The sequence below is a fragment of the Pithys albifrons genome, chromosome 1 (genome assembly GCF_047495875.1).
Source record: "Pithys albifrons albifrons isolate INPA30051 chromosome 1, PitAlb_v1, whole genome shotgun sequence".
Classification (NCBI taxonomy): Eukaryota; Metazoa; Chordata; class Aves; order Passeriformes; family Thamnophilidae; genus Pithys; species Pithys albifrons.
In genome coordinates, this window is record NC_092458.1 from 85,870,188 (window position 1) to 85,890,916 (window position 20,729).

The 20,729-nt window shown below is 39.9% G+C and overlaps 1 protein-coding gene across 4 annotated transcripts in view; it reads left to right on the forward strand.

Annotated features, from left to right (window-relative positions):
- Positions 1-20,729, forward strand: part of TSPAN9 (tetraspanin 9) — a 178,133-nt gene that overhangs the window by 36,497 nt on the left and 120,907 nt on the right. Inside the window, exon 3 of one of the 4 annotated variants that reach the window (XM_071557890.1) lies at positions 3,094-3,214. The exons of the other annotated variants lie outside the window; for them this stretch is intronic. Within the exon in view, the coding sequence (XP_071413991.1) occupies positions 3,178-3,214 (37 nt within the window). The 5' untranslated portion in view covers positions 3,094-3,177. The remainder of the gene's footprint in view (positions 1-3,093; positions 3,215-20,729) is intronic. 4 annotated transcript variants of the gene reach the window in all.

Here is a 20,729-nt window from a genome sequence, read left to right on the forward strand (position 1 = left end):
AGTATAATATGAAAATAAGAGATGGAAAAAAAACCTGAACCAATCTGTATTTTGCTTCTGAGCTGAGTGTTTCTTTTATATATTTTGTTTACTTGGGTTATTTGTTCTTCGACATTAGAAATTCAGATGCACCAGCAGTATAGTGGAAGCAAGTTGGTGTTTGTACGAAGTGAGGGAAACAGAGGTGGGAAATAAAGGGATAATGGGCACATTAAAGCCTTGTCCCTTCTCTCTGCTACTGGTCCTCTTAAACTGCTTTGCCCTTGTTTTATTTCTCATTACAACTCAGTCTTTCCAGATAATTTTTCACAGCCCTAGAGACCAGAACCAGAATCTCCAGCCCCTTCCCACTCCTCTAACTTTACTAGTGCAAACTTGAATTTAAAAAAAAAATTCTTCAATTTCAGAACATACAGCACAACTGAAGTTGCCAACAGGAGGTAACACTGGATGTGTATACTGGTGCATCTGAGTAGCTGATGCCTAGTATTGCACACTTGATTGTATAGAAGTAACCATAAAGTTGACTCTTCCATTCCCTTTCCTACCTGTTCATCAGTAGATGATGGTTTCCTCTGTTCCTACTTAAATATGTTGTCAACTTGGCATATTAGAAACATGTTGGAACTTGCAGGGGACACAAATATTTACATTGTTTCCTTGTCAAGAGCTGTTTTTTGGCTTTTGTTTTCATAAGGCAGAAAAGGAGAGAGTTGCCATTTGTCTGTGCTTTCATGATGACCTGAACATATGAGTCCCCAAGGGTGCAGCCCTATTGTTCCTGATGTAGACTCACTCACTGACATGCACAGACAGCCCCTCACTCCTGCATCTCCTGCATGGGGAGATTGTTAGCCTTGGACACAGAGTCCATCCAGTAGTAGGTCTTCCAGCTGACCTCCAGGCTTGAATCTCTCCAAAAGTTGGCCAGGACCACCCCGATTTCTCCAGAAGCCAATTCTTGTAGTTGTCTCACTCCCGGAGACATACACACACACACACCTGTCTGCCAAACCACCTAGCTTAACTGCTTGCTTAGCCAGCAAATAGCTGCTGGCTATTGTGGCTTAATAGTTCCTAGCAATTACACACTCACTGCAGTTGCTGACACCACAGATACATGGACTCTAAAACCTGTAGTCCCATCCAGGCAGCAAACCTGTTTACACGTGACTGGCCCATTTTATCCTCTTATCCCTCTATCTTCCATGCTTGTTGCCTGCTAAATCACTTGTACCTATTCCTTCCCCTGCTTTTGTTTCCTAGCATAAACATCCTATAATATTTCTTGTGCAGTTCCAAAAGTGTATTCCTCTATATTCCATAATGTGTTCCATACTGCTGTACAGTAACCCCCCTTAGCCTATCAGGTGACCCTGAGGGCTTCTCCACCTAGTGGATGTGACAGCTGGGCAATGGGGCTGGTGACTCTTCTGGGTCAGCTTTAGCAGGGGGCTGGGGCTTTCTCTTCTGGGCCGAGTTCTTCTAAGTTCCCATGCCTTTGTGCTCATATGTATGTGTGTGTGTAGAAAAAAGCCTTTGATGGGGTGATCATTCTCCTTTGATGGCCCTGGGAGTACCTGCCCAAGATGTTTCTGGGATTCCTGACCTGTCCTTGCCTCTCTGTGCTCCTGTGTGTGTGTTTTGTTATCACATAACCAAATCATCACCATCTACAGGAAGGTAAATGAGTAGGCACCAGCCTTTGGATAACAATCATTCCCACACAGAGTAGAAAAAAATTTATTTCTGTCCCTCTTATTTCTCTTTTTGTATGACTCTTACTCAAGAATTCTTAACTATTGGGTAGTTGCAAAACCTCTTTGTGTAGGATATGACAGTGATTGATGCTTGGATTTCTGATCATCTTTCCATTAATTTTTCTGTTAAGGGGCTTTCTGCCGTGCTTAGCATCAGTGTATTTACCTGCTTATATAAAGAACATTCATGATGTGATGAATGATGACCTGATAGGGTTGATATGAACAATTCTACTCCATTTATTTATGCACTACTACTTTCTTTGCTGTAACTGGTAAAATAAAAGAGGGATGAAAAAGATGTGGGAACTCCAGATACCTTTCTCTTATGCTGTTTTTACCCAGCTGTTAGTTTGGCCCCAGTTCTTCACTATTCCCCCACCTCTCCACTTTCTTTTTTTCCCTCTCCACCCTCCAGTCTGCTGCAGCTGTTAGAATTTCATCATTGTCTCCAAATAGCACATTTCCCATTAGCACCACAGCCACTTCTGTGCTAAGAGAATGTCATTTGTGTGCCTTGCATGTGTATTATTGTTAGATGATAAACAGTACTTATACCTTTGACAGCAGCAAGGCTGAATTCCCTGGTAAGAGGCACACATAAGATGCATAAATACTGAAGGATGAGACTTGCAGACTTGCTAGCAGAAAGTGGCTAAGCCTTTTTGTTCCTGTGCTCTGCTTTTCACATGCCTTTGCACTGTAGCCTTATCAACATTTGATTTAACACTGGATGCCAGCAAATTTATTCCTTTTGGCAGTTTTAGTGCCATGTCAGTCATTGACTGTCACAGTTGTGTCATATATTAGATGGCTTATCCTAAAATATGATTTTCAGGTATGAAACTGCTGCTTATTTTAATATATTTTATCAATCTGTTGTGGTTTTATTTTCAGCTGATTTTTAGGTTTGTGTGTTTTGAATCAACCGCTTTTGTGAATTTCTTTCTGCTCACTATCTTTTGATATTTATGATTTCCATTTTGCACTTATCTTGGCTTCACAACAAAAATCTGGCAATGCTCTTGTTCTTTCTCTGCAGACTTCTGTGATTACTGTAAGCCTGGCAGTGCATCTTAATTTGGACTTGGGGTCATCTTGGAGTTCTAACTTACTTGTGCCTTGGTTCTGTCTTGCTTTCTTGTTCTTTGTATCTACGCAATTCTTAGTGAATCATTTGTGGGTGGAAGAGACCTTGAGCAAGCCATTAGGCTTTTCACATGTGCAGTATGAATTGCATATCCCACAAAATGGCCTGAAAGAGATGTTAATTATAGTGTTCCTTTGCCACATTTATGATCCACATGACTAATTCCCTCTGGTTCTCTTTCAGAGAGATCTTATTTCATCAGACTACAATGCCTGTAGATTTAACTTACTAGACCAGTGGGAGGAGAACCTCATTCCAGGAAACGGAATGGGCCTTTCAGTCAAAATTGGTAGGAGGCACATTGGTATGTACCTGCACGTGTAGCCTATGTATGTGTATCTATGTGCCAAAATGAACTGTATAAATTGGAGTCATGGGACATCTGTGATCATTGATGTAAAGCTTCTATTTGCACCCCTGAAAGCTGAAAGCATCTGTGTTCAGTGTTACATGTCATTGTGTGTTGCCTCATTTCTACACTGGATGCATATTGTGAATTCTGTTGTGCAAATATAACCTTACTTTGTGCAGTCTAAGACAGTTTAAAGCAAAATACTTCTGACTGGACTTGTCATCTTCTATTCTTCCCTCTCAAAAAATGGCAAGGGTATTTGCACAACATTGACAATTCCAGATACCTTTCTTTCTGCTGTCATGTTTGTTTCATTAAATCCTTTGCAAAGAGATAGAAGCTGCAGCTCCTTTTGCAGTGTTAGTTCTCTCTTTAATGGGTGTAGGATGCTTTCCTAAGTGCAGGAGTTGCAAAGCTGAAGTTTTGCCAGAGTGCCATGTTGAACACTGGTATTGGACTGGGGTTCATCACAGGTTCAGTGAGGTTGAAGAGGACCTCTGAAGATCCTTTAGTCCAATTCATTTTCTTAAAGCAGAGTCAGCTAGAGCAGGTTGCCTGTGTCCAGACAAGTTTTTAATACCTCCAAGGATGGACATTCCACAGGCTTTCTGGGCAATCTGTGCTAGTGTCAGATCACCCTGAGAAGAAAAAAAGACTTTTCTTACATTTAATCAGAATATCTCAGCATCAGTTCTTATGGAGGATGTTCCAGTGCCCTTTACTGGAGTCACTTCAGTATGTTCATGTCTGTCTTGTACTGAGGAGCCCAGCACATGCCATAGGACTCCAGCAGTGCTGAGTAGAGGGGAATGGTCACATTCCTTGTCCTGATGGTGGTGTTGTTCTTAATACAGCCCTGGATGCTCCTGGCCTTCTTTGCCTCAAGGGCACATCACTTGCTCATGTTCAGCCCATTGTCTACCAAGACTTCCAGGTTTGTTTCTGCAAAGCTGATTTCCAGTCCATCTTCTCCCAGCATATACTGGTGCATGGAGTTATTCCTTTTCAGTTGCGAGACTTTGCATTTCCCCTTGTCACTTTTCATGAGGCTCCTGTGAGGCCATATCTCCAGCCTGTCAAGGTCTCTGTGAGGGTGGCACAACCACCTGGTGTATCAGCCAATCTTCCCAATTTTGTATCATCTGTAAATTTGTCAAGGGGAGACAATGGAATTGGCAAATACAGCATCATAAAATTCTCATTTGCTTTGGAAGCTCAGAGTGAAAGCAGGATCTTGCCAGGTGGCCTGAGGAGAAAGAGTGTTTGCTGGATGCAGTATAACTCCACTGCGTAAAGCTCAAAAGAGTTTTCCTCCATGTCAGGGTTCTTGGATTTCTCTGCTGATAAGGACTGTATACGACCTTCTTGTGTTTTAATTATTCAGGAAGGATGTCCTACACCACAGAGTGCCTGCTCATAAAAAGTCTGAAATGTATACTTCAAAAGACTACTTTTGATACTTACTTTATATCCTGTAAGTCAAAGAGATCCTAGCTGGAAATCCATGTGAGACTCTAGGGAGCCCTGAGGGCTGCAGGTGTCATTTCCCAGAACATAAGTAATGCTCTTCACATTTGGAGTTAAGGCAAAAGTGATTTTTTGTAAGTAAATATGGAGTAATGACTGCCTTGGATGGACCTTTCTGTTTCTTGCTTTTACTAGTCAGGAGGTACCAGCCCTCTTCAGCAGTCTGCAGCTTGTGGCCCACCTGATTTTGATAGGCTCCATTCAGAACAGAATGCTCACCCCTCCTCCACCTGGTGTTGAATGCCGTTGGTTGAAAATCACATCTGCTATGGCTAACGTTCACAGTAAGCAGTCCTGAAAGCACATTTTAACTTGTGTGTCTAGACCTAGAGGTTGTGGGGAGATCACTTTATATGATGTGTTTAAACTCTGCAAGTCCTGGTCTGAAAACAGGTGTTGAAAACTGATTGCCAACTTGCTTTGGGGATGTGGACTTAATTGGTTCATTCTGTTAACAATGTTTATAATGGATTTATCTATTACAAGTCTCATCAAGTCCTCTCTGCTTTCTCCTGCCAAATAAATATTCCCTAATAATCCCCAAATCTGTTCCTTCATTTTCATTATTTATTTGCTTGTTTAATAAATTAACTTTTTTTTCCTCCCAGAAGCCTAAACTGACTTAAACATGAGCTGCTCCTTGGCTGAACCACATAGCAACTTCTGTGTAGTGTGCTGTGTTTGTCAGTGTTCTTTGAAGAACCATTGGTACTCCAGAAAATCAGGAGTACATAGTGAAGTTTCTGAGGTGTGTGAAGGTGTCTTGGGAGAATAATATGGAATAGGTCTTGCTTGTCTCTGCAATGCTAAAGGAACAAGGAAACAGTTAGTTCTGAGCTTCCTACATTGTACTGAGCTTCTCATTCCTAAAGCTGACAATGAAATTCTTGGCTATTTGCAGGGTATGACCTGGATCTCCCGTAGAATCCCACTGCAAGTGCCTTCCTAATTGACAATAAAACATTAGTAACTCGTAACCAGTTCATTTAAACGGTTACCTAAGCATTGTGCATAATTATTTCATAAACAATCTGAATAAACATTTTGAATAATCTTATTTTAAAATTCCATTTATCTAATTTATTTTCCATAAGTATATCTTTTAGAATAGAGCCGACTATTAAAGCTGGAAATGTATTTCAGATAAACTTCTGCTCTGTCAGCAGCCTAATGGAGGAATTGCTCACAGGATCTGCAGCACTATTCTCAAGGAAAGAAAAGGAAGGAAATGCAGATTTGCAGATTTTGTCCATGTCAGTCACTCAGAAATAGGTCCCTGCAGAATAATAAAGAGCTTCAGTGTAATTGTGATTTTTTTTTTAGCTAAATAGGCATAGGCTTCACATCTTATAAGGTTCATCTAGCTGGGTGCCATTTTAAGAGAGTTCTATATTATATTACATGTTTCTAGCTGATGGTTCAAATTTCTAAAGTGGGATTTTTCTGATTACAAGGTAAAGTTTGAGTTTCCAGCCCCACTGAATCCCCCTCCAAATCTGCTGACTCTGTCAGGCAGACTGATGTTTTAGTGGATTTGTTAATGTTCAAGCTACATTCTTACCATTCTTTTCTCACAGGAAAATATCTGTAAATAACTCTGTCTAAAATTTCTTACTTTTCTGGGTTTCCTGTCAGGAACTGTAGTGCCTTCATTATTTTGAGTGTTAGTATATCTCTAAGACTAACCAACTGTGGGTATGATGATAGATCACTGCCAATTGGGAAAGGAGCATATGCTCCTTTCCTACCTTGTTTTAAAGGTACATAGTATCACTTTATCCTTGCATGATTTTAGGAAAAATTTTATTTCTAGGTTTTAATCTTAAAGTAGGATTATTGTATCACTAGTTTCTTCCTTCATTTCCTGCAAGAGTCATTAGGTCTGTTAAAGTTGAGTGCTTGAATCTCAACCAAAAGCCTTTTTTCCCCGACAATTCCAAAGTTTTCCACCACAAAAACTGATGTCAAAAATTATATTGCATGTAGTACATCAGGAACAAGAGTCCAGGTTAACTGGGAAAAAGTTGTAAAAATCTTACTGAGTATAAAAGCTACTTGTGATCTTAAAATTGAATTTAAATCTTTCTTTCAGTTTAAGACAATTGGACAAATCATATTAGTCTCATTTTTACTTTTTTGTCTCACTCCCAAACTACTCTTTGTAGTTTCCTTTGATTCAAAATAGATAAAATAATGAACTCTGTCAATAGATCTGTGTTTAGGCCAACATTTTCGAACTTTTGCACGTAAAATATACGGACTTGAATATATGTATTTTTAAAAAATTAAAAGCTTGTGTACAAAGATTGTGGGTAATCGACAGTTTTACAAATTGACCTGAAATATGAATTTCAGAATTTTAAATCAAATAAATTTCAAAAGTTAGTCAGTATTCTTTGTTTGGACCACTGCCAATCCTCATTAAACTTGGGATATGAGGTATCTACATTATTCTGAAGAGTTCCTGTTTGACATTTTTACTGGTTAATGTCTCTCAGACACCACCCCCTCCTCCCCCCCGCCCCAAATCATCTATGTGTTACCTGGTTTCAAACACCTGATAGAACATCCAAGAAGTGCTAAGTAGTTCACATTCATCATGGGTACTACCTTGAATATCTGATGTATTTTTGTGAATTTTCAATCCTTTTAGTGATTGCTGTGGGAGTCAGCCAGCAAACTAGTGAGGACATTCTACAGCACTGTGCTGGGACAAGAACAAAATGGGTTATGCCTTGGTTTGAGACAGTTCTGTTGAGTCAGTGTTCAACTGCAGTGTAGCAGCATGCTGGCCTGTGTCAGAGGCGTGGGTGTTCCAGTGCAGTGAGCTGTGTGTTATGTGTGCTCCAAGCATGGGAGGAGTCTCCTTTTTCTCCATGTCTGAGTGCCTGAGTTGGATGAAAGCTTTATCATATGTCTCAGCTGTTAGGGGTTGATCTTCCTTCATTGAAAGGGTGGAATATCTGGAGCTCATGGAAGTCCTGAGCATGGAAAGTCATGGTCTTTTTACAAATACCATCTCAGGAATTTCAGCTTTTTAGGTTTTCTCTCTCAGTAGTCAACCCTGAAGGTCAGACAGCTATATGTAGAGGGGAATGTGTTGTGATTGTGTACTTGCCTGTAACAGGTAGGCAAGTGCATGCCATACGTATGACACAGTAACAAAAAACTACAAGTGGTAGCTGTTTTAAGGTAACATCTTTTAGCACTGGTTGGCTGGCAGTTTGGGCTTAATTGGAACTTACTTTATTATTGTGATAATTCATATTAAATTTAAATGCTTTGTACTGGCTGATAGGAATATTATAAATGTAGCAAATCTTCTGCTGGATAGTCTATAATACAAGGCATTTTAAAAAGGTGGCAGGTTTTGTACAGGCTGAATTATCATGCAAAATGTCTGGAAGCATATGATTTATGCCAAAGGTGCTGTAAGATTGCATAAATTTAAGACTTTTATTCTGAACTATTGCATTCATGTACTAAAGTAATTATAGGGTACTGAGGATGCAGCACCATTTAAGAAAATGAATGACTTAATTTTACTTAAGTCTATTGTTAGAGATAAAACTAAGCTACTGCATTAAAAAAAAAAGAAAAAAACCTCCATAAGAAGATGAAATGCTGTCAAGTCATAGATCATAACATTGCAATTGGTAGTTGCTCTCTGTGGAGACATTGTATTGGCTTTACCTCCTTTTTAAAAGAGTCTTTCGCTGATCAAACAGTTAATTCAAATGTTGAAATTTGGTGAGACTTCTGTTGCTGTTAACTATTCATATTGACTAAGACCATGGGCAGTGGTCTGATCTGAACTGACTCACTGTTAAACCTGCCATAATTATTATCATTGTCTGTGTTTGGGGGGTGGGGATATCACTATTTCTGGCACAGTGATGCTCAGAAGTAGACAATTACTCGGTCTTGTGTATGCACATAGTATCACAGTGGTTCACCCAATGGTTAATTCTCAGGTGTGAGCACCTACACCATGAAGTTGAACCCAAGACTGTGTGCTTTACCATGTTCTGTCTGGAAACCAACTTCCTTTCTGCGTGTTTATGGGACCCCTGGGAAGACATAGGAATCCAGACTATCTTCTGGACAGTAGAAGCGCTTGTCTGTCCACTTAGGCAGGGGATTTGTGAGGCCTGCAGGGGAAGGAAGAACTTGACAGGCTGTTGGCACAGAGGTCAGTTCTGTTGTCCTCACCCTTACAAACATGTTGGGCTTACTAGCAAAGTACTTGTCTTTCTTTATTTTACAGATCAGATGAAAAATATTAATAAACTATGAAAAAGACTTAAGGAAAAAAAAAACTTTAAAAATCCCAGCAAGTTATATCTGCTGTGAAGAACAGCCTGAAGAGGTAACTTTGAACCAAAGTGTGTGGACAGTCAGTTGACAGGACAAAGAAATGATGCTAAGAGATGACCCATTTTAAGCCATGTGTCCAAGTCTGTGCCAAACTGAGAAGTAGCACCCACCACTCAGCGGTCCTTCCTTGTGCAGTGCTGTGGCTCATTAGGTCCTAATTCTCATTAGTTACATATTAGTAATCTACAGCTGTGTGGCACTTTAGTATAAGGCTGGGTTTGGTGTCCCAAGCAGAAGCAGTGAAGCTGGAGTGGAGGACCTGCAGGGAAGGATGGGTGTTGCAGACATTTAGTTGTGCTGTTTCTTGACTTCCTGTCAACATAAGGATGCCGAGTGCAAATACAGTGTTAGCAAGAGAAGTCTATGATACATCACAAGTAGTTGCCCCTTCATCTGTTTCTTACTCACCATAAACAAGGAAATGGGAAATGGAAAGAAGTGCAATGGGAAAGGAATAATAGATAAATAGCTGATGCTATTTACTAGCAGTTCTCTCCAGGTCACTATGACACTGACAATCCAAGTCCTAGTCATGCTAGAAATTTTTGTAAGAGCTCAGACACTTAATATTTGAGGTGACCTTTCTAGTTTTAGTTGTGATGGATGTATCTTAACAATTTTTCTTTTTTGTGCTTCACATCAGCCAGTTTTATTTATCATATTTCCAATTCTGAGCATTCTAATCTTCTTCTTTTTAAAGTAAACCTAAAGTATTTATCTGTAGCAGTATTTATCTGCCAGAACAGAGTGGTGTTGATATAAACAGATATACTGGTGCTCTGTTTTCCCAGTCTTCCAGAAAACTGCTATTCAGCAATACCTACAGTGAAATATATGGTCTTCAGGAGATTTAAGTGAGGTGTGAACTTAAAGGCTTTTGTGGAATTGTGCTGAATTGTTCTAAGATAAATTTCATTTCAACTTCGAGAAAACAAGTGAGGGAACTATAAAAGGCTTGACAGTTGCAAGAGGGTGACCTCTAAAGAAGGAAGAATGAGCAGCCTCACTTTTTTTTTCTCTAATCTGTGCTGCTTAAAGAATGCTTGGACAACTATTTCCATGTTTCTGCCACTCATAACAATAGAAACTCAGGTCTGGCTAAGCATGAAAAGATATTTTCAGTAACTGGAGAGTAGTGGCATTTCATCTTTCAAATGAATTTGGAAAAATTTTATTAGTTAAAGATACATATATTTTTTAATGTAAAACACTTCCTGAATTCATTGAGAAATCTAGGGATGGAAGAACCACAAGTCCACAGAATTGTCTCTTTTCAGAAAACAGTGAAAACCAAACATTATCATTCTGCTGTATTAACGATATCCAAAAGTCCAAAACCTATTGAGAAAAATGCCCTTTAAAAAATTTATGATAAGCTAAATAAAATGTAAATCATCCGGTTTAATTATTTTTTTGCATTATTAATTTAGTTACCATCCTCTGTGGAAAAACAGATTTGATATTAATTTTGCTAGTTTTGGCTGGGAAAGTGGAAAATAGGAAAATAGATTTATTACTTCTCATCATATAATGAATGGTCCATTGATTAAGAATTTTAATTTCCATGTAGTTGCATTATGTTAAAGAACTCAAACATTATTTATTAGCTGTTGTAATATTTAGTTTAGGATTATGTAAAATTGGATGTGGTTTGAAATCTGGAAATAAGTTAAAACTATAAAAAATTGTTCTATGGTTATATAAGACTGCATTAATTGTGCTGGAGGCTTAAAGAATAATGTTTTCGAAAACATGCTTCGCATATAAAATTAGCAGTAGGGCAAAGTATCTATTCAATGTTGAAGTTTGTTTGTTAGTCACCATGTTAAAGTATAAAAATGAAACATCATTTGTGTTTTAGCATTTGAGGGTTTTTTTGTTAGGAAGAAGATATTTTTTCCCTTTTTCTTGTTACTCTACAACTTCATGTGAGGTGGTATTGGGGTTTAACCCCAGTCATCAACTAAGTCCCACGCAGCTGCTCACTTGGTCACTCCCCACTAGTGGGATGGGGGAGAGAATCCAAAGAGTAAATGTGAGAAAACTTATGGGCTGAGATAAAGACAGTTTAAGAGGGAAAGGAAAATCCAAGCACTCAAGCAAAGCAAAACAAGGAATTTTTTCACCAATTTACGTGGGCAGGCAGGTCTTCAGCCATCCCCAGCACAGCAGGGCTCCATCACAAGTAATGGTGACCTGGGAGGACAAACACCATTACCCTGAACATCTTCCTTCTTCTTCCCTGAGCTTTTCATACAAAGCATGACACCATATGGTGGGGGTGATCCTGTGGGTCCTGACATGTCCCCTCCCAACCTCTCACACACCCCAAGCCTCCTCGCTGGACGGGTGGTGTGAGGAGCAGAAAAAATCTTAATGCTGTGCAAGCACTGCTCAGTGATATAAAAAGAAATATCTTTGTATTATCAGCACTGTTTTCAGAACAAATCCAAAATACAGCCCCATACCAGCTACTATGAAGAAAATTAACTGTACCCAAGCCAAAACCAGCACAGGTGGTGATGAAACAGAACTAGTTGTTTAAGCTGGAATGAGAACAGTAGCTTCTCCGAAAATGTTGCTGTTGTCAAAGGTGATATCACCCAGTTCTGTTCTACGCTTCATTTAACAGCAAACCTGGAACACTAAAATATGCCTATCTAATTAAAAATATTTTAATAGCTTTGCAATTTTTAGATCTTAGAAGTTGTTATAACTTGTAATTTTTAGTAATTTCATTTTAGATGAAAATATATGCTATATTTGCAGATGTATCTGGTTTACTTAAAGCACTGAGAGGCAAGGTTGTCATTTGTCATAACCAGCACGAGTTCACGAGGGGTAAGTCCCTTTATGACAAGGTCACTCACCTAGTTGATCAAGGATCAAGGGAAGCCTTTTTTTTCTTTTTTTACATTTTAGCAAAGCTTTTGGTACTGTGTCTCACAGTATCCTTCTGGATAAACTGTTCAGTACACAGATAGACAACTCCACAGAACACTGAGTGAGCAACTGGTTGTCAGGTTGAGCTCAAAGGTTATAGTATATGGGGTTGTGTCAGGCTGGCAGTTGGTCACCAGTGGAGTGCTCAGGGCTCAGTTTTAGGGCCAGTGTTCTTCAATGTCTTCATAAATGATCTGGACATGTACACTAAGCAAGTGTGTTGAGGAGAAGGAGCTGTGGGCACCTTCAAGTGCAGAGGCCTTACAGAGATCTGGAAAGCCTGGAGAGCTGGACAGTCACCAACCATATGAAATTTAGCAAGAGCAAGTGCTGGATTCTGCACTTGAAATGCAGCAATCCTGGTCCTCTCTCTGGTCGCCTGTGACAGGACATAAGGAAATGGAGTGAAGCTACATTAGGGAAATTCAGCTTGGACATTAGCAAAAGTTTCTTCACTGAGGGAATGGTCAGTCACTGCAACAGATTCACCAGGGAAGTGGTCACAGCATCAGGCCTCTCAGAGTTCAAGATATGTCTGGCCAATGCTCTTAATCATATGGTCCAGTTTTAGGCAGTCTCGTGAGGAGCAGGGAATTGGACTTGATGTTCCGTATGGGTCCCTTTCAACTTGAAATATTCTGTAATTCTGTGATTCATTCTTTTACCTACTACGTGGAAAATGACTTGGCTCTCATTTAAAATGCAGCAACCACCTGCCAAGTTGTTAACAGAATTTTAATGAATTCATTTTTCTTGAGTTACTCTGCACACCTTAGCTTTTTCAGTCTTTGTTTTTAAAAATTGGCTGCCTGCATTCACTTATGATGATGTAGATTTTTGCATTTGAAAGATGAACAAAGATCTTGGATAATATTAATTTCTGTAAGGTCTGGTGTAGAAGTGCTGAAATGTATTTTTTCGCTGCTCTGCGAGACTTTTGGAGAGGGTAGTTTCCCATTAGGGTTTCAATTTCAGAATGGAAAAGACACATGTAGAAAGCAGTCTCTGCGTTACCATGTTGCAGAAGAATCCCATAACGTGAGGTATCTGCCTGTAATTCAAAACTTCAAGAGGGATCCAGCTGAAGCAACAAAGGTCCCACTTTTGGCATTTGTGCAGCAGCTGCCTGGGCATTGTGCCATTCATCAGAGGCAATACACATTCCGTCTCAATCCTGCTGTGATTCCCTTCCTCCCTCCTGTTTCAAATGCTTTCGAGAGCTGAGCAATGTGAACTTTCATCAGAGGAGGTGAAAGTGGTGTTTCTCATTCTGAACATGTTGGCATGGTTTTCCCAAGTTCAAGTCCCGGTGAAGGTTTATTCCTGTTTTTCTCCTCACGGTTGCTCCCTTTTAGCCTTACAGTTGACTTACTCTTTGGTGTAATTACATGAAAAAAGTTAAGAGCCTTTTTCAGGCAAAGAAAATTAATGTACTTTTATACTGAGCTGTAGTGCATTACCAGTAATCCGGTTATGTTCGGTCCTTTGCAAATGAAGACCATAAAAGACAAGCAGCTTTGATCCATCTCAGTTACAATTGCCATGATATCCCATCCTTGGAGTCAACGTGGAGTTTTTTCAGCAACAGTTGGTACAATTAAAGAATGTGGAACTTAATTTTCATTGTTACATGATATAAATGATGGTTGGGGAGATTTTTATTACATCATTTTGTAAGAAGCTGTAGCTAAACACATAAATATCATCTATCTGTCTCCTGGAAAAGAAACTTGAAATAAAACCAAAATTTTGTCATCATGAAATAAGCCTTAGAAAACTCCACACAAGAGCAGCTGTGAAAGGGAATACCGGATGGGTGGTCTCTCCATCAGGGAAATTCTCTCTCTCTTTCCCTCTCTCACAAAAGCCTTGCTGATGTGAGGAGTTTGGTGAGCATTTAGATGAGGTCCTAAGGGATAAACCAACTTTCCATTTTAATATATAGTGTGGTAAGATTGTTGTGTTTAAAACTTGTTTCAGATGTTTCCCATGTGATCTTGTTGGCCATGTACTGAATTAAGGAACTGGTGTGATAAAATAGATGTACGAGTAATGCTGATTATGAGTAATGATAACACTTGATGGTTGAAAGAGCCTCTTTGGGTCACCCTTGCCCAAGAAGAGATTCCACACACAGAATCCTGAAGATAGTTGTCTGAATTGCTCTTAAACTCTTTAAGTTGTACAGCACTGCAGCTTGCCTTTTGACCTTTCCCTTAAGCTCATCCTTCCAGTGTTTAAGGGAAAAAATTCCAAGAGGACAGATGACATGTATGTCATGATCTATAATACTTTCTCCATATCCATATCACTGGTTTGCATCCAGCCCAGGGATAGCTTTCTGGTGGGCTTTGAGAAATGAGCTCCCATCCAGGACTTAGTAAGTAGAGACTTCCGTAGCAGAAATGCAGTTTCGCTGCTTAGTACCTATTTGTAGTGTCAGCAGAGGTGCTGATGCAGAAAGAGACCCAGGAGACTGAATTCCTTTGGACTTATGTGGTCCAAAAATAACTGTGTTTCAGAGGAGACTGTAATGGAGAGCTATATTACCAATAGACTTTGTACAAACTCAACAATTTTGTTTGCACATAATAAGGTGTTGAAAGCAAATGTAGTAAAACCAGCAATAGGGATAAACTATACTGTATTTACATACTAAGCAGGAAACAAAGGATAGTACTGAGGCTGGTAAAGTTATGCACTGATAAGAAATTAAAAGCAAAGGGAGCTTGTGGTGGCTGCTGTGACAGTCTTGGCCTGAGAAGGGTGGAGAGCTTCCAGAATCTGAGGCTTTTAGGAACATGTATTTTGTAAGCTACTTAGATGGAGAAGATGGCTTTGGATAGTGAGTGGGTATTTCTGCAGATATGTTGAGGTCTGGCAGACATGAAGTATTTCCCACAGAACTGTGAGAGGTAGTGGGTTTTTTCCTCTGCTGCTCTCTTGGGAAGCAGTTACAGGCCATCTCTGCTGTTTTCCAGCTGTGAGTGTGGCATGAAGCATCTGGCAGAGCTGGAACTGGGATGCAGCTTCCTGCTGAGCAGATGTCTGTGTCTGTTGATACTGTTTTTGGAGAGATGGATGTACTAAATGAGTGGTTGAGCCTTACTTGGCTGCGAGTCTGATTCTGTGAAAGTTAGGGGAACAAGGAGGTTAAGGTACATGACTGTTGGTGAATTGCCTTATGTGGATTAAGTGTGATGCCACTTTACGAGTTCCCTGAGATGCCACCTCAGTGTCTTCAAGGGGAGTGTGCGGCACCAGAGAGTCAAAGAAGCACGTTTTGCTTTTTACTCATTGTTCAGTTGTAATTACTGTGTGCTGCTTTAACTCCACTCTGAAGATGGCAGTGACCTTATTGTGATGATATTGGAGTGCTTCATAAAATTTTAGGGCCTAATTTTTCAGAGCACTTGTTTGAGGGAAAGTGGAATGTTGCAATTTCTCCATTGTAATGCATGGGAGCTGAACACAAGGTTCAGAAAGCTTTTCTTTTCTGGCTGCCCTGTATTTTTTCAGGACACCTTGTGTTAAATAACAGCCTGTGTTCATGGTGCAGGTCCCACTGTAAGTGCTTGGCCATTCTGCCTGCGGAGCAACCTTGGTCTGAAGAAAAATATCTAAGGAACAAGGAATGTGACTAGTAGAAACACGAGTATGTGAAGAATTTTGCTATGCGTTGCAAAAAACTCTGTGGTAAATGAAAGGATCGTGTTGGATTTCAAGGACAGAGTTTAACTGGTTTGACATTCAGAGCATTGTTCCTGGCCTTCACCCCTGCAGGACCTGTATCCTCAAGTGTTATATGATTGTGTTGTACACCATACCTGGGTGTGCTCACAGAATGTGAAACCCACTTTTATTTTCACTGAGAAAATAAACCTATAACGCATGAATGGACCTGCATTGGGCTAATAGGGGTGGTTCGCAGTGTCCAGTGAGTGAATTGGCAATGAATATTAATTGGCAATTTAACATGAAAAACAGCATATTACTTCCTAGGTTTAAAAAAAGCAAACATTATCCCCCCTCAGCCCTTCCATGTGCTGCTATCAGGGATGGCAGACAGGCAGTTCTAGATTCACAGCCCTCACCTCTGCCCCTTTTGCTGATGGCATCTATTCCAACAGTGTTTCCCAAGTGCTTGTCTTCTGTGCTGGTCACTTTGCCTTTGGGCTTTGCAGCTCTTAGTTGTGCACTGGGATATTTTAAAAGGCAGCTGCGCTCTGTTAAGTAGTGAGGTTTTTCTTGAAGGAAGTTCCCTTTCCCTCAAAGATAAGTTTGACTCTACTATCAAGTTTCAGTGGTGACTCGTGTATCTGTGGTTTTATTTTAGTCACCTTCTTCTCCTTTGGCCTTTTCGTGTCTCTTTGCTCCACAGATTTTGTGTTCTTATTTGTTGTTGATCTGTGCCACTGGGATTTCTGAGGGCTTTCAGTGTAAGCAGCTGGGTTTTCCACACCATTCTGGTGAGCTTTAGGACACCTCTTGCACAGTATTTGACAAACCACAACCTTATGTGAAAAGTAGACATGCAGGAACATGTCCCTGGTATTTTTGAAGACAAAGAAGCGTTTTATAAACATATTTACAAATAAATGTATTGCTATTTTCATCACTGCAAATATGGCCTGCTCTTGGAATTGATTACAGTAATGAAGAAATTATTGGCTTTTCTTCACTTGTCAGGTTTTTCTCATTAAATCTTGCCATAGATACCTTCTTTTCTTACCTCTGGAGAACATTTTGCCCGAAGTGTCCTTGTACATGAAGATAAAGTGGTGCTGTTTTGAATGGTCCTTCCTTGTTCATGAGGTTGATTCATTTAAGTCCCTAATAGTGTTATATGTTCCTCTCTACTTTCTTTTAGACTCTAAGACCAACCTGCTGAGTACTTCTGCTGTCTCATAGTAATTTCATGATACTTACTTGCACCTTCTGTAGAGGAAGCAATCTCTAGTTTTGAATTATTTTCTTCACTACTTCCTGCTTTTCTTGGTGGTGTTCACCTGGACTTGTGTTCTAGCACACATATAATCAAGGAAATACAAAGAAAGAGAAAAATATTCATTAATTATCTAACACCCTGTTGTGTCCAGAACTGATCTTATAGAGAAAGTGAAAATTTTTCATTAATGATCTAAGACCCTGCCATGATCAGATTTGAGCTCTATATGCTTCAATTGTAGAAGATTGTATCAGCTGATGAGAACAACAGATCCTTACTGCAGGGGCAGCATGACTCCCATTTTCTAGAAATAGAAATGGAAAGCTGCAATTCCCTTGTCAGTAGGGTGTGAGAGCTGGGATGAAGATGTATCAGTATTCCTATAATGTATGTATAGCCTGAACATTCATAACTCATTCAGGATGTGACCTTCAAAGCAGTTATGCACTAGAGTATACAAGGTTTGTTTTGCTTCATTTTATTTTTGAGTGAGGGCTACATGTACGAATAGATTTTGTGAAGTGTATTAGTACTCATGTGATGACCTCAAAATCTGTAATTCCTGTCAATGTCTATTGAGGTATTAAGTTTTCTATGTGAAAGAGCTGTAAAAGGCTTTTGGACTGTGAGCTCTCTTAAGAATCTGAGTTTAAAATAGGGGCTTTAATGCTGCCTCCCCTGTCTTGAAGAATTAATGGACGATCTTCGCTGTAGCTATTTTTTAAAAATTAGTTTTCTCTGTGGATTTTATTCTGGTATTTAATATGCTGTGTCTTTCAGTCTAAGGCTGTGAGATGATTTCCAGGCTCCCTTATAAAATTTCAGGATCTGCCTTAGTGTTTCCTTTCCTCTTTTAGACTAAAGTGCTTGTTCATTCTCTCCCCACCCTCCCTGCCCCCACTGCCCTGATTTCCCACTGCTATCTCAGGATGCAGCGCTCCTGGTGCTTTGATATGCTTGGGCTTACACTTTCTATTTGAGCTGAGCTCCCTGTCATGGGATAGTTACAGGCCACATTCCTGTGCTGGAAATAGATACTTTTTGCATAACCTGCTTCCTTATAGCCTTTAGCATCTAAAGCCTCTGGTAAAAGCACTGTCTCTACTACCATAGATGGAGCAGGATGGGAATCATCAGAAGATGAGAAAGGTGACAGGGAGAATGTAAATGCTTGCTAGGTTCCTAAGAGGTAGAAGTTCAGAGTGTCTGTTTGTTGTGAGATATCTTCACTGTACTGTTACTTTTATTTAAATTAAATAACAGAACCCATCTTTTTCTTATTAGATATAGAGATAGAAAAACCCAAATACCTTATGAGGCATAGAGTGACGTGATGCACAAGCACTTGTAGTCTCTTCATTCTCCTCTGTGCCCTTAATAGGAAATTATTCAGCATGTTCTGCTTTTGATTTTGCCAAAAGATACCTTCTCAAGACTCAAGCAGCAAAACTGAAATATTGCTCAGAATGTGTGCTAATGATCATCAGCTGTCTGTTTTATCCCTCATTAAAAAAACAAAACCCAAACAACCTTGATTAAAGGTTACTTTTCATTTCAGGTTTCTGTAATATTAGGCAAGCACTGTCTTGTAAACACAGATTTATGTAGTTCTGAATTAATTTTTGCCTGTGGTTCTGTCAACAACTACAACTGACTTTGAGATAATCACTTTTCTCGTATGTGTATCTGCTTCCAATCTTTAAAATAGCAGTCCTTTGTCTCTTAGGATTCCAGCTCTTTGCTGCAGAGATAGCTTCAAAGTGACAGTGTCCAGTTGTTGGAGGAGGCCTTCCTTGAGTCATGACAAACCTAAGTTCAGCTTCCCATTCCTGGCAAAGTTTCCTGTGTGAGCTTTGGAAGTTTACTTGACATCTCTTTGCTGTCCATGAAAATGGATAATAGATAATGCTGTGCTCCACAAGAATATCCAGGAGGTACACCTTCAAAAATCAAATTTCAAGAATTTAGGTTGTGGTTACAGAGCTTTTGAAACTGACCTTTAACTGGAATTGCTGTGACCCACTCCTGCCCTCCTTTTTCCCTGAGTTTGCTTTCCTCTGTGTGCTAGTACCTTCTGGAGCAGCCCTGGCCAGACTGATGGTGCTTTTTTTATAGGGATAGTTTGCAGTCAGCTCAGCTTCTTGAAGTGTCTCACTGAATAGATACAAATGCCAGCAGCTGGGAAGGGTGAGGTGCTGCAGTGGAAGTGAGGAGACCAGAGGAACTCAGAGATTTGGATTTGCAGTGGCTTTAAGTTGCCCAAACCCTGCAACCTAGAAAGAGACTGCAATGTCTCTATGTGAAATACTGATGTTGAATGAATAGTTACCAGGACAGAAACACCTTGTTCTCCACAAGCTTCATGTGTGGATCCTCCTTGTTGAAAGCTGGTACTGATTAGTATCTTAAAGTAAGATTCTTAGAACTTTCTCCAGCCCACCCTGAGTATGTTGAGAAATGCTCACCTTCCACCCATGATCTGTATTTCACTCAGTCCCAGTGTTTCTTGTTGAATGTACCTCCCTGTGCTGTGTCTCTTCGAATTACTCTTCTATGCAGTTCATAGTATTTCTCTCTGATCTCCAAAGTGGTTCTTCTTCCTTTGCCTTAGTCATTTTCTCTTACAGGGCAAACCTAACCCTCTTTCATGTTGTTCTTAATATGTAGGAGGTTAACTTCCCTTTCCCTTTCTTTTCCAAGATAGCACAACAGGTAGGTTCAGATTAGATACCAAGAAGAAACTCTTTACTGTGAGAGTGGTGAGGGGCATGGACTACAGAAGCTGTGGATGCCCCATCCCTAGAAGTGTTCAAGGCCAGGTTGGATGGGGCTTTGAGCAACCTGATCTAGTGGAAGGTGTCCCTGCTCATGGAATAAGGGTTGGAACTAGATGGTCTTTAAGGTCCCTTCCAACCCAAACCACTCAGTGATTCCATGAAGTGCAACCCCCACTCCCACAAAAAAACCCAACCAAACAAACAAAAGGCAGGGAGGAATTAAAAGTACTTGATTTGACTTAGTCTTTCAGACTTTGAAGCAAGTCCTTCTAAAGGCATGGGAAAGTGTGTTGATAATGCACTGCTTCACTGAAGAGTACGTAGTTCCAAAAGACATTTCATACGGAGCAAAGCACTGGAAAAAGTAACTCTGGAGTTGTAAATTTATTTCTTTAGTGTCCCTGCTGGCAGACAGCAAAATACTTTAATGCATGTCTAATATCATTCATATATACTGTAATATATATATGTGTGTATATATATACATACACACACACAGGCACCATAATTTCAGTGTAGGGCAGGATATGAACTTTTAAGAGCAAGGTCTAAATTTTAAAGTTTGTGTTTAACAAAGGGCTTAGATTGTTTTCATCAATTTGCTGCATGCTTGTGGTAACCCTGCCCCTGTTTTCCTTGATTGATTCTGTGGGAGAAATAAGTGCAATGGTTTAGCATAACACATTGTTAAATTAATTTATGCTAAATTTCAGAGGATAGTGGTAAGTTATAGGATAAAAGGGTCATAACCATAAAGGAGCAGAAGGTGACAGAACACGACCAACCTAAAGTCATGCAAAGGGAATACCCTGATCTGATTTCTCCCCAGACTGCCACATGAGAGGGATCTGTCTGTGGTCTGGGTGGAAAACCCTTTAAGATGAATCCACGTGAG